This window comes from Chaetodon trifascialis, chromosome 6 (assembly GCF_039877785.1).
Source record: "Chaetodon trifascialis isolate fChaTrf1 chromosome 6, fChaTrf1.hap1, whole genome shotgun sequence".
Lineage (NCBI taxonomy): Eukaryota > Metazoa > Chordata > Actinopteri > Chaetodontiformes > Chaetodontidae > Chaetodon > Chaetodon trifascialis.
The window spans coordinates 28,521,486-28,534,466 of record NC_092061.1 but is presented as its reverse complement, the minus strand read 5'-3'; the positions used below and the strand labels follow the sequence as shown (position 1 = coordinate 28,534,466).

The window sequence follows — 12,981 nt, the reverse complement described above, 5'->3', positions numbered from 1 at the left end:
ACTAAGAGGATAACACATTTCACTGGGTGACAATTTGTTTTTGTCAGATGTGCTCCTTTTAATGGTCATACTGTACCCTGTAATAGTAATTGAATTAGTACTTATTAGTTAAAGGTTAAATTATCTATAAATTCCTCCTAAATATCCAATTATTTCACAGCAGATCATGTACAGACTCTGATAATAGAATAGCCCTTTACCCCATAACTAGACATCTTGTTCCCCAGTACCTACATGTATGTATCTTATTGTATTGTTACATAGTTACTACAAAAGATTATAAAAAAATGGGAAAATTGTGAAAAAACTGAGCGCAGAAATCATGATATTTATTTAAGGAACTCTACTTTCATGTTTAACTTCAAAGATTTTCATTGTCCCTCATGTGTGGAGCAAATTTCATGAACCTAAACCTGTTTTTCTTATGTCTTTTCTTTTATCAAAAAATAAAATATAAGCACTTGATTGCAACAATAAGTATGAGCTTTAACATCAAGAGAACATCGACATACTGTATCAAAACAACCTAACATTATTTGTCATTTGGATGTCATTACCATTTATGATGATGGTGAAAGAACGTGATTTACTGCCTGATTTTCAATTACACATGCAAGAGGAAGTCTGTCTGTGGTACACATGTAGAGCTTTACCAGATGTGTAGAAGACATTGGTTTGTAGAGTTTCCAGAGGATTGACTAAGAACCATTGCTAGCAGGATGATATAATGAGGAGTCAGTGACGCCTATCAGTTACAAACTGACATTAGTCCTCTCACACCTTGGAGGAGATCAATAATACATTTGTTTGTGAATATGTCTGTGGTACCATTCTGGCTTTCCCACTGAGTGTTCAGCAGTAAAGTTAAGATGAAGATAAGCATTAAGTTACCCCTGAAACATTTTACTCAAGTGTTTATCATGACAATTATAAAAGCCCTATAAAAGGTTAACTGAGTTTAGGCAAGTTGATCCATCATTTATCTTACCTCAGTGGTTGCCTAAGATGGGGTTGTTGTTGACCAGCTGTTGATGATTTAGCATTTTTGGTGTAATGAGTTTTATCTAAACTTGAACATGGCAAAAACCAAAGACATGGGCACTGACTGATTTTACAATAATCTGTCGGAAAATATGATAACCTATAAGCGTTCCACCAAACAGAGTCTTCATGTCTGGAGTGACTTTCTGTTCCTCACTTCCATTTAGGTGAAATGAAAAGGCATATTATTTAAAGACTCAGCATCATCAAGTTTGTTTGTTTGTTTGTTTGTTTGTTTGTTTGTTTGTTTGTTTGTTTTGCATGACATACCAAGACCGAGTGGTAGAGATGGCTCAATTAGGTTATGTTCAATACATTTTTCAATAAAACATAGTGGCTTAAAATGTGCTCCACCAAATAGGTGAGTGGAACATGAAACTAGGTAAGATTAATTACACATCAATTGTGTGTAATGCAAACTCCTTTCTGTGTGGAGTTTGCATGTTCTCCCGTGTTCACCCAGGGTTTCCTCCTTAATAACCCCCACTAAAAAACATGCAAGAAGATCACCACCTGACCAATGGTGACGAAGGATGACTGGTCCCCGGGCACTGGCGTCGGCGTCGGCTGGCAGCCCACCACTCCTGGTCTGCCGTGGAGGATCCACAGACTGAGAATGGGTCAAATGCGGAGAAAATAATTTCACGGAAGTATGGTGTGTGTGCATGTAGTGTGTGCAACTAACATGTGTGATAAATTAAAGTACATTTCTTCTTCTTCTTCTTCTTCTTCTTTAGAGTGGTGGAAAGTAACTGAGAACATTTACTCAAGTACTGTATTCCACACACTATTGCCACTTGTTACTTTTCAAATTAAGGTGTTTTATGAAACAACTGTGTAATAAACTTAACAATTGGTTCCCTTTTTTGGCAAGTGACCTGTAACACAAAAAAGTGTCAAGCTGGGGCCTTTGTCACCTTTTAATTCAATTCAATTCAATTTTATTTATATAGTACCAAATCACAACAGAAGTCATCTCAGGACACTTTCTACACATTCCACATAGAGCTGGTACAGACCAAACTCTTGATCTGCAGAGCCCCAACAACTCCTTCATGAGCAAGCACTTGGCGACAGTGGCACAGAAAAACTTTTGGTGTGCGTGTGGTGTGCCTCGACCAGTTGGTTTATAAAGAGAGCGAGAGAGAGAGAGAGAGAGAGAGAGAGAGAGAGAGAGAGAGAGAGAGAGAGAAATGCAATCACAGTAACAATGACAGCTCTAATAATAGACTCTAAACTATATGTGGTATACATATATAGCATTACTAATTTAATACTCTGTCTAATACTATTTGCTGATATTGTTTCTGTACTTTCATTTGAAGGATTTTGAATGCAGGACCTTTACTTGTAATGGAGTTTTGTTGTAGTAGTCTGTCATAGTACAGTTACTATGTAGTATAGTTGTGCTGTTACCTTTACTTAAGCAGAGGATGCAAGTACTACTTCCATCAGTGTAACTTTATTTTATTGAATCTGCTCTTTCTGACTGCATTGTGGCTGGGTGCAGTTGCCTTTGTCTTGTAAATGAAAAAGACTGGCTAACCTGGTGATCTGTGTGATCTCTTCAGGACATTGCAAAAGGATGCTCAAAACAAAGACACAGCACACTAAACGCATATTTCTGAAGCCACTGAAAGGTTGAACCCCTCATGTAGGTGACAAGGTGACATATTGTATGCACATGCAGCTTCCTCCATCTTACGTAGTCTTGATTCAGTGTATCATGCATCTTTACGAGTCCCTCACTCACCACTGCATTCTTTATGATCTTATAGGTTGGACATCACTGACTACATTACTGGTACATTTTCATTTATAAAGCAATATTGGGCAAACTTCCAGCCAACCTCTGTAACCTTCTCTGTGTCAGCACTGTTAATTACCAGCTACGCTCCTCCAAGTGGTTACTTTTCAATGTACCCCAGGTTTTAACTGATTTGGGGAAAACTGCCTTTTCCTACTATGCCCCATGGGCTTGGAATAATCTGCAGAAGGACCTTGGATTAGAAACACTCATATCAATTAATACATTTAAGGGCATCATAAAGAATGTGGTGACAGAGACATGTGGTTGTTTTTCTTGAGAGGTCCGCTCCACTATGTTTTAATAGTTGTTCTTGTTGTTTTATTGTGGAATATTGTTTGTTTGTTTGTTTGTTTGTTTGTTTGTTTGTTTGTTTGTTTAATATGTTGTATTTGCTACATGTGAATATGTTCTGACTGGCTGCTACCTTGGCCAGGTCTATCTTGTAAAAGAGATTGTGAATTTCAGTGGGACTTCCTGGTTAAATAAAGGTAATAATAATGTAATAAACTATTATCTGTGACATTGTGTTCATTTATTGTGCTTCTTTTTGATTGTATTATTTTCAAAATGTAAAAAATGGTCTCTGAAATGTCAAAACACCAGCATGCAGCTGCTTTGTGAGCAAGCATTTGCATTGTGCGCCCCCATGTGGTGAAATCATTTTAATCAAAGCTCCAGTGTGCTGTAGTTGAGTTTTCGCAGCAAATATGTAAATATTGGCTTTACAAAATTGGGAAACATAGCACTTCTTTGCATAGAGGGCATCTTAAAACTTTTAATAAAACAAAACTAAATACAAATATGGAACAAATTTCCTGTAGTACAAAGAGTTTACTAACACACAAATCACAATCCACACAATGTAGCAGAAAAAAAACAAGTAGATTGCAGTTTGACGTCATTGCTACAGATGAAAGCTCTTCATCTTAATCTCAACACAGGCTTTAGAGAGATCCATAAACAGAGAAATAGATATGTAATATAAGCATTAAGTTACCTGTTTCGGTCTGACAGTGTTATTTGAAATACATACAGTACATCACATTGACATATTGTTTATTCTGTTGCAGTAACAGTGAGGCAGTGTGGCATTTCCTACAAATCAATATCGCTGATACAGCATAACATCAACTGGCTCAATTGTGATAACGTTCCCCAGCTGGAGTCTAGAGAAGGGTCTGTCAGATCCATTCAACAGATCAAGCTACAGCCAGTGAAAAACAGACAAATGTGTATTTATGCCTTTATGTGACATTTAGTACATGGAAATGAAATGCGAAGCCCTTTTGTTATGTTCACCAGCTATGAATAAGTCTGAAGTCCCAGCCAACATCAGTTAACATATTTTACAAGAAAGAGCAAAGATAAACATCCATACAGAGCTGCTAGGCTGCATTTACGAACACGAATCAGCACATAGGGCCAAACTAATGTAGCAGCTAATTTATTTGAGACCGCAGTCATACATGCAAAATGTAGTCCACATAATGTGCAACAATAACAACATATTCTAAAGAGGAAAAAAGAGGACATATGTTTCTGCAATAACAAGAAAGCAATAGCTGACAAATTCAGCTGAATGAGCCAGGAACATAAGCTACAAACTACTGAGGTCAGACTGCAGATGCATCTTTTCACAATAAGCCAAACTAACCAAAGCATGCTTTTAAACCGTCTCAACAGTGTTTTTCTTCTTCAATAGATACAATCTATTTATTATTTAGATATGTTTATCTTTCTCACAGCATTACACACCTCATCAAACTCAAGCACATCAAAGCTTGTACCACACACTCATATGCAGTATATAGTGATCATAAAAAATGAAAAATGAAATGCTGGTCTATGATATGAACCAGTGTTTATATGCACTAACAAAACTACCGAAACATCTCATACACAGAGAGGTTTCAGTATTTGCTGAGAAGTTTAAAAACATACTGGATGTGTTTGGATGAAGCTTCTAAAAGTTGTGTGTTAATTATTATTATTCTGACCAAGTTTAATTGAGGACTAAATCAAATCGCTGTAACATTCATTTATGTATGCAAAGGAAAACATTCTTAGTCACTTAGATTTCATCACATCAAAGGATCCGGTAAAGGGGGGCTTCATTAGGGACAACAATAAAAAAAAAAAGATAAAGATACAAATCAAAATACACTGCAAAAAATCAAAAGTTTCACATTTGGTAGGTTGGAACTCACAGAAAAGCACATCCACAAATCAGTGAGCTTATGAAACATAACAAAAGGTACAGGCACTTTTTCTGTAAAAAGTAGGTCAGTTCAAAGCTGTAAGGAAAGCCAAAAATAGGAAAATATTACAATAACAACCATTTCCACTTTTAACACCTCAATTCTGCTTCATTCCTGAGGCCTTCACGCCTCAGCTCCAGCCTCCAAACATCTGTGTGTCTAAGCACAGCCAGAGGCTATACCCATGCGGATATATCACTGTGTCTTCACAAAGTGTTCAACAACCATGCTGTGTCCTGCATTTAATCATTTTACAGCATCAAGGTTACATGATTTTCAGTTAGAATATCCACACACACCTCACAAATCCTAATTATGCACTTAAAATGGAAAAGCTGAAATGCAGTATGGTGATAAAGTCAGTTATTTATCTCCAGATTAAAAGATGAGATGTGATTATAGAAGAAACACATTGCTATTATTATAACTGCATTTCACAACAACATGATCCCTGAGGAATTGGGAACTATAACAAAAATTCTGGAGAGAAGTAATCCATGAAAACTGGCTTACGATTGAGTTCAGTTGTAATAATTGCCACTTACTGTAGTGTTTTATTGTTGCAGGCCCTTTGCTCATTGCTCAGTTCATTTCACCTCCACCTAATCCCTAAGTATGGACCCCAGAATAGCACAATTCCAGATCTCTGCATCTTCATTAGCCAGATAAAAATCACTCAGAGCTTCCCTGTGAAAGTGTCCAGCAGATGCAGTGACCACATCCTCTGAGAGGTACAAAAAATGGACCAGGTCCCCATTTACCAACTTACAGGAAGCCAAGTGCTTCTCTATGCTTTGTTTTAGTTTTTGTATTGTTTTGTTCATTTTAAAGTCTGTACTTTTTGCGTGAACAAGGACATTGTTTAAATGATGTTTCATATGATGAAATGTGCAATAATGTTTAAAACAAAATAAAACTACACAAACACACGCAAATGAATTCAACAAGCAACTGAGCTGCCAGTTGCTGTCATCATCATCATCCATTCACTTCTCCAGTACAATATTAATCTCTTCTGGCTGAAATGTGACATTTCTTATCAGATATTTTCAGGTTTTGTATTTTATGTCTTTATTTATGGTGTGGATGTTGTTTGCATGCCTCTTTTATTGTGAATCACATTATATGAACTACTGGAACCACCGCTGCTTCACTTTAGTTATAAGATGAGTTTAGAAGTACAGCAGCAGCTAAACCAATCAAAGTTTATTTTCTTAAACAGACTTCCATCCTATAACATGAATTAAGGGCAGCAAGCAGAAGACTGTACACCGTTTTCTAGAATTGTTAAACATTTTTTGTGTTGTTTACAACACTTTATAGACCGTTAAATATGTGAAGTTATTTCAAACTGTATTCAGCATCGCAGAGAGACAACATTATGAAGCTCTTAATGCCATGTGCACGCACACACTATTAAGTGCTGCTTTGGGAAACACATTAAGAAATTGAGCGTTCATGAAAAAGCTTGTAGAAAACATGCTAATTTCTAAGATTGATTATCGGGACACAGGCTACAGAGCAACAGAAAAATATTTTCAATATTGGAGGCAGCCCTATATATATATTAACAGTGTTCACAACCTTCAAGGGTCTCACAATAATTCTTTGCTAGTCCACCATTAAACCTCGACAGGGACATATTTGTCTCGTCTGACAAATCAGGTTCCCTATGCATCACCACAGAACTCAGAGTGTGTTATAAAATAACCCATCATGCATAATTACAAGTGTACAGTTATTGGTAGTCACAATATGATCTTCCTCTAAACAACACAAAAGAGTCCAAGATGAGGTCTTTTTTATCAACCGACCCACCCATATTACCATTTAGATCGCACCACACTCTTACTACTAGGACACAAAAATATTTGCACTTTGGTCATTATGAATACATTAAGTTTGGAAAACTTCAATTCGGCAACACCACAAAATGTAGAAAAAAATGGATTTGAAGACTTTGTGAAGACACTTCAGTGGACATATTTTGCTATACCTTTCATGTAGGTAAATATGTACAAAATCATTGGACATTTAATATTCTATTTTGTCCATTTCAATATTCGTACATACGCATGTTATTAAATACGATAAATTGCAAAAATAAAACTGAATACATCCTTGGTAAAATGGTCAAATAAACTGTAAATATGCAGACAATAAATATAAAAAAAGCCAAAGTTTAATATCAAAAGATATTTATTGGATCTATCAGAACTTGTATGCAAATATATGTTTTTATATATGTAATTACTAAAATATGTCATATTTCCGTTTGGGAAAATCAGCTTGACTATCATTGGTTTCTGGGAAAAACAGCCCAGAAACTGTTGCAAGCTATGGTGCATGTTTCAGAGATCCAACATGCAAACTAACACACACAACTAACAGCAAAGAAATGTACAGTTCACACATGACAACATTCACAACTGAGATACTGCACTCAGAATTCATGGAATTCAAGCAATGTCCACCACCACAAATGTTTACCATTGAACTGAAGAGCTTGAGAGTTGGAGGCAAAGATGTTAAGAAACAGTAAACAAGTTAAAAGTCCAAATGCACCGCAAACTGTGTGCAAAGCTGAGGAATACTCTGAAGGCTACATGGGTCACACTGTCACTGGAACCCCCCCTTTGTAAATGCAATGAAAATTATTAGTTAACCAAATGTTAAGCAGTGCATGCAAACAGTGAACACAGAGCTGCTTGATCTATCACTGTGTTCGTAGGCTGTTTGATTTACATAGATATGTTGTCACTGGTCTAAGGCTCATTATTTTCAGTTTTTAATTAAAAAAAATCTGAAAATGTATTGTGTTAGAAATTTCAAACATTAACAATACAAAAATACAATACAAAAACCAAAGTGAAAATCAGATAACAAAAATACTGTTTGCATCACAAGCACTTAGTTGAACAGATTTCTTTTTAAGCTGCACCATCAATTTTATATACTGACAATGGGCCAATTAATTAACATAATATGGAAGGGGTCACTCCTTGTAACCCAATGTATCCGACCTGCTGACAGATAAAGTTAACAACTAGCTGGTGAATATAGTAAAGCATGGCAAGTTTAAGAGCCAGATATTTTTCTCAGAAGTTGGTAGAGACTGAAACAGGGCTAAAGGGAGAGAATATTGCACTTACATTTCAAGTTGCCAGAGACACCACCCCCAATGAATGCCAATGTTATTCTGTCTCTGCTGGATGTGTAAATAAGTAAAATTTTGCTAACATGTTTGCCAAATCAACTTTTTAAGACTATATTATGTCAAATGTGGAGTTCTTATTGTGGAATTTAGCCCAAAGTGACCAAAATGATTAATGTAGCTTTAATGATTTTGAGTGATTTGTGTTATGTTTGTAATTATACTACTTGCTAAGGCCCAATTATTTTGAGACATAACCAGCACTTAGCACCAATAACTGCTTTTTGTTACACTGCAGCAGGAAACAATGTTTGAATGTGAATGAACAGAAAGTCCTCATCATACTTATCTGCTCCTCTTTTAAAAGTAAGGTAATTTTTCTGTGTAAAACTTGACATGATGAGCCTCATCAATGGTACAAGAAGCCATAGGATGACCACTGGAGAATAGAGGCAATATCATCTTCGTTGTCTACTTATTTCAGCATAATACTATACCTAGGTCTTGGAATGCTTCTATCAGTTCAAATGCTGTTTGAGGGTCTTCTGCAGGATGGAAAATTGACACTTGTCACTACCAACATACTGGCATACAGGTTATAATATGTTCACTCCAGTCACTTTGGTAGGTAATCTATGTTTTTGTCAAATACAAACTCAATTTGATTGGTACAATAGTTACAGTGGGTAAGGAAGTCTCGAAAACCACCTGCCACTGTAGACATGGCCAAGAAAAAAGATAGTTTCCTGCTCTGGTCTTGCATATTGCCACAAACAACCCATACGAAAACCAAAAGAACTAGATGGACCCCAAAGAGAAATGCCAGCTACAAAAACCTGGTAATTCAAACAGCTTACTAGTAATAAAAAGGCAGGGTTGGATTTATGCCCTTGCTGTTTGCCTAGAGCCCAGTGAGGTCTACAATGGCTTTGATGAAGATGGTGTCATCACGTATGTAGGAATTTTTAGAGTCCAGCTTGGAGAGCGGACAGAAGAGTGGGCAGCCACTGGCAATGTTCATATCGCTGACGGGTCTCTGAAAGGACGAGGAGGAGATGTCGGGCCGGAACGCATCGATTATGTGCTCCCTGTTGTTCTGGTCGAGCAGCATTAGGGTGACCTGGGCACACATGTCAGGAGTCTAGCCTTACATCTGCTCTTACAAAAAAACTGAAGTTGATCCACAAATACAGTTCCAGTCTTAAAAATGATGACAGTTTAAGGTGCTAGTTATAATATTATTAAAAGTGTATTCTAAACTAGTAATGGATCATAGCAAAGGTAATTCAAATAAATAAAGAATATTGGTGCAATCACAACCTGATATCTGAAACAAACAAACAAAACAACAGGCTGCTGCTGGATTTCAAAGTTATTTAAAAACAACTGCTAACAAATTAGAAAATGACTTGAGATGATTAACAAAGCAAAATAACAAAAAGGAACACACACACACACACACACATATATATATATACATATATACATACACACACACACACACACACACACACACACACACACATATATATATGAGAGAGAGAGAGAGAGAGAGAGAGTTAGAGAGTTAGAGTTGAAAGGTAGAGGATTACATTTGAAACTAGAATCAGGATGTCGATAGCCTAGCTTAGCATAAAGCCTGTTAACAAGAGAAAACAGCTAGCGGCTCAAAAATGCACCTGCAAGCATTTCTAAAGCTCTACACATAACTGATACCTTGGTTAACACTTTCAAGAACAGAAACTTCAAAATACTTAACTTCTTCTGAATCCACAAATTGTTTTTGTTTTTTTTACATTTCTGTTTGTGTACAGGTTACACAGATGAGATACAATATGTTAGCAAGCTTTCCAGGTGTTGGTAGGCATAACTTTGAATTTGGACAGAGCACATTAACCTGTTTTGGGCTTCATGCTAAGCACTTACCCATTTTGATTGGATTGCTCAAAAGTAGGTGTGCTTTAGTAAATACAGCACATTACCGACCATAGATAGACAGACAGACAGACAGACAGACACACACACACAAACACACACACACACACACACACACACACACACACACACACACACACACACACACACACACACACACACACACACACACACATCTATATCTATAGATACAGACATATATGGTTCCGTGAAAACATTTGGGCATCCCTGGTCAAAGTCTATGTTGCGGTCAATAGCTGAGTGAGACAACGACAGACTGATCTCCAACAAGTTGGATTAGTGTACTATTTTGTGCTTTTTTACAAGAGTGAAAAAAGGAAAAGAGCACCATGCAAATGTTTGAACACCCCTAGAGATTTGAGCTCTCCCCTCTCACTTTTTTAGGGCTATAGCTTGATTATAATCATTGTTTAAAAAAGGCCAGGTAACGCAAATTTCAAAGCTTCATAAAAACTCTCCTCAAGCCTTGTTCCAACATTCAGTAGCCGTGGGCTCCTCTAAGCAGCTGCTCAGCACTCTGAAAATGAAAATAACTGATGCCCACAGAGCAAGAGAAGGCTGAAAGAAGATCCATCCATCCATCCATTTTCTATGCCGCTTATCCCTTTCGGGGTCGCGGGGGGGCCGGAGACTATCTCGGCTGTCAACGGGCGAGAGGCGGGGTACACCCTGGACCGGTCGCCAGCCGATCGCAGGGCACAAAGACACAACCATTCACGCTCACACTCACACCTAGGGGCAATTTAGAGTCACCAATTAACCTAATGAGCATGTTTTTGGTCTGTGGGAGGAAGCCGGAGTACCCGGAGAGAACCCACACATGCACGGGAAGAACATGCAAACTTCACACAGAAAGGCCCGACCCGGGAATCGAACCTGCTTGCTGTGAGGCACACGCACTACCTGCTGCACCACCGTGCAGCGCTGAAAGAAGATAGCAAAGTATTTTCAAGTAGCTGTTTCATCAGAAATGGCAGTTAACAGGAACAGTGGAAGTCAAGCTGTGGTTTGGAAAACCAAGAAAACTTTCTGAGAAAGCTGCTGATTGGATAACAAGAAAGGCAAATCAACCCTGTGTTTGACTGCAAAAGACCTTCAGGAAGATTTAGCAGACTCTGGAGTGGTGCTCCACTGTGCAGTTACACTTGCACAAATATCACCTTCATGGAAGAATCAACAGAGGCAAACCTTTCTTGTGTCCTCACAACAAAATTCTGCATCAAAAGTTTGCAAAAGAACATCTAAATAAGCCTGATGCATTTTGGAAACAAGTCCTGTGGACTAATGAAGTTAAATTAGACCTTCTTGGCCACAATGAGCTAAGTTATATTTGGATGACAAGGGTGCAGAATTTCATGAATAAAACAACTCTCCAGCTGTCAAGCATGGGGGTGGATTGATCATGCTTTGGGCTTGTGTTGCATGCAGTAGCGCGAGGAACATTTCACTGGTAGAGAGAAGAATGGATTCAATTAAATACCAGCGATTCTCAATTAAGCATCACACTGTCTGTAAAAAGCTGAAGACAAAAGAGGATGGCTTCCACAACCCTGTTTCCAAAAAAGTTGGGACACACACTGTAGGCATTTGGGAACTGAGGGTACCAATTGCTATAATTTTGAGAGTGGAATGTTTTCCCATTCTTGCTTTATGCACGATTTCAGCTGCTCATCAGTTTGGGGTCTTCTTTGTCATATTTCACGTTTCATAATGCGCCAAACATTTTCAATGGGTTACAAGTCAGGACTGCAGGCAGGCCAGTTTAGCACCCACGCTCTTTTACTGTGGTGCTATGTTGTTATGACACGTACAGAATGTCAATTGGCATAATCTTGATGAAATAAGCAAGACCATCTCTGAAAAAGCATTTGTTGCTCCAAAACCACTTGATATTGTTCAGCATTAATGGCGCTTTCACAAATGTGCAGGTTACTCATGCCCTGTGCACTAATACAACCCCATACCATCACGGATGCTGGCTTTTGAACAGTGCGCTAATAACCTCCTTGTTAGCCTGGAGGATGCGGCATCCACAATTTCCAAAATCAATTTCAAATTTTGCCTCGTCAGACCACAGGACCACTTTTCCACTTTGCCTTAGTCCATCTGAAATGGGCTCGGAACCTGAAAAGGCAGAGGCATTTCTGGATCTGTTTCCTCTTTGCTTGGTAGGGTTTCGGTTTGTGTTTGTGGACGCAGCAATGAACTGTGTCCACAGACGATGGTTTTTGGAGGTGTTCCTGAGCCCATGCAGTGATGTCCACTACAGAATCACATCTATTTTCAATGCAGTGCCGTCTGAGGGCCTGAAGATCACGGCCAGCCAATATTGGTTTTCATCTTGTCCCTTATGTACAGAGATTTCTTAAGAGTCTCTGAATCTTTTCATGACATTATGTGCTGTAGACAATGAAATCCCTAAATTCTTTGCAATTTTAAATTGAGAAGTATTAAACTGTTGCACTATTTGCCAGTGCAGTGTGTCACAGAGTGGGGAACCACTCCCCATCTTTACTTTAGAAAGACTCAGCCTCTCTAGGATGTGATTTTAATACCTAATCATGTTATGAACCTGTTGCCAGTTCACCCAATGCAGTGTGAGCATTTCCAGTCTTTTGTTGGTACTGTCCCAACTTTTTTGAAACGTGTTGTGGGGATCAATTTATCATGAGGATATACTTTTCGAAAAACAATGAAATTTCTCATTTTCAACATATATATATTGTCTTTGTGCTATTTTCAATTAAATATGGAGTTTCAGT

The 12,981-nt window shown here is 37.9% G+C and overlaps 1 protein-coding gene across 2 annotated transcripts in view; it reads right to left on the bottom strand.

The window, feature by feature from the left end:
- Nucleotides 1-3,603: 3,603 nt before the first annotated feature.
- The window catches only part of traf2a (Tnf receptor-associated factor 2a), a 32,423-nt gene continuing 23,045 nt past the window's right edge, over nucleotides 3,604-12,981 (bottom strand). The window contains exon 10 of one of the 2 annotated variants that reach the window (XM_070964892.1): nucleotides 3,604-9,383. In XM_070964892.1, coding sequence (XP_070820993.1) covers nucleotides 9,165-9,383 — 219 coding nt within the window. In that variant the 3' untranslated portion in view covers nucleotides 3,604-9,164. The remainder of the gene's footprint in view (nucleotides 9,384-12,981) is intronic. The other variant, XM_070964893.1, reaches the window with a different exon arrangement.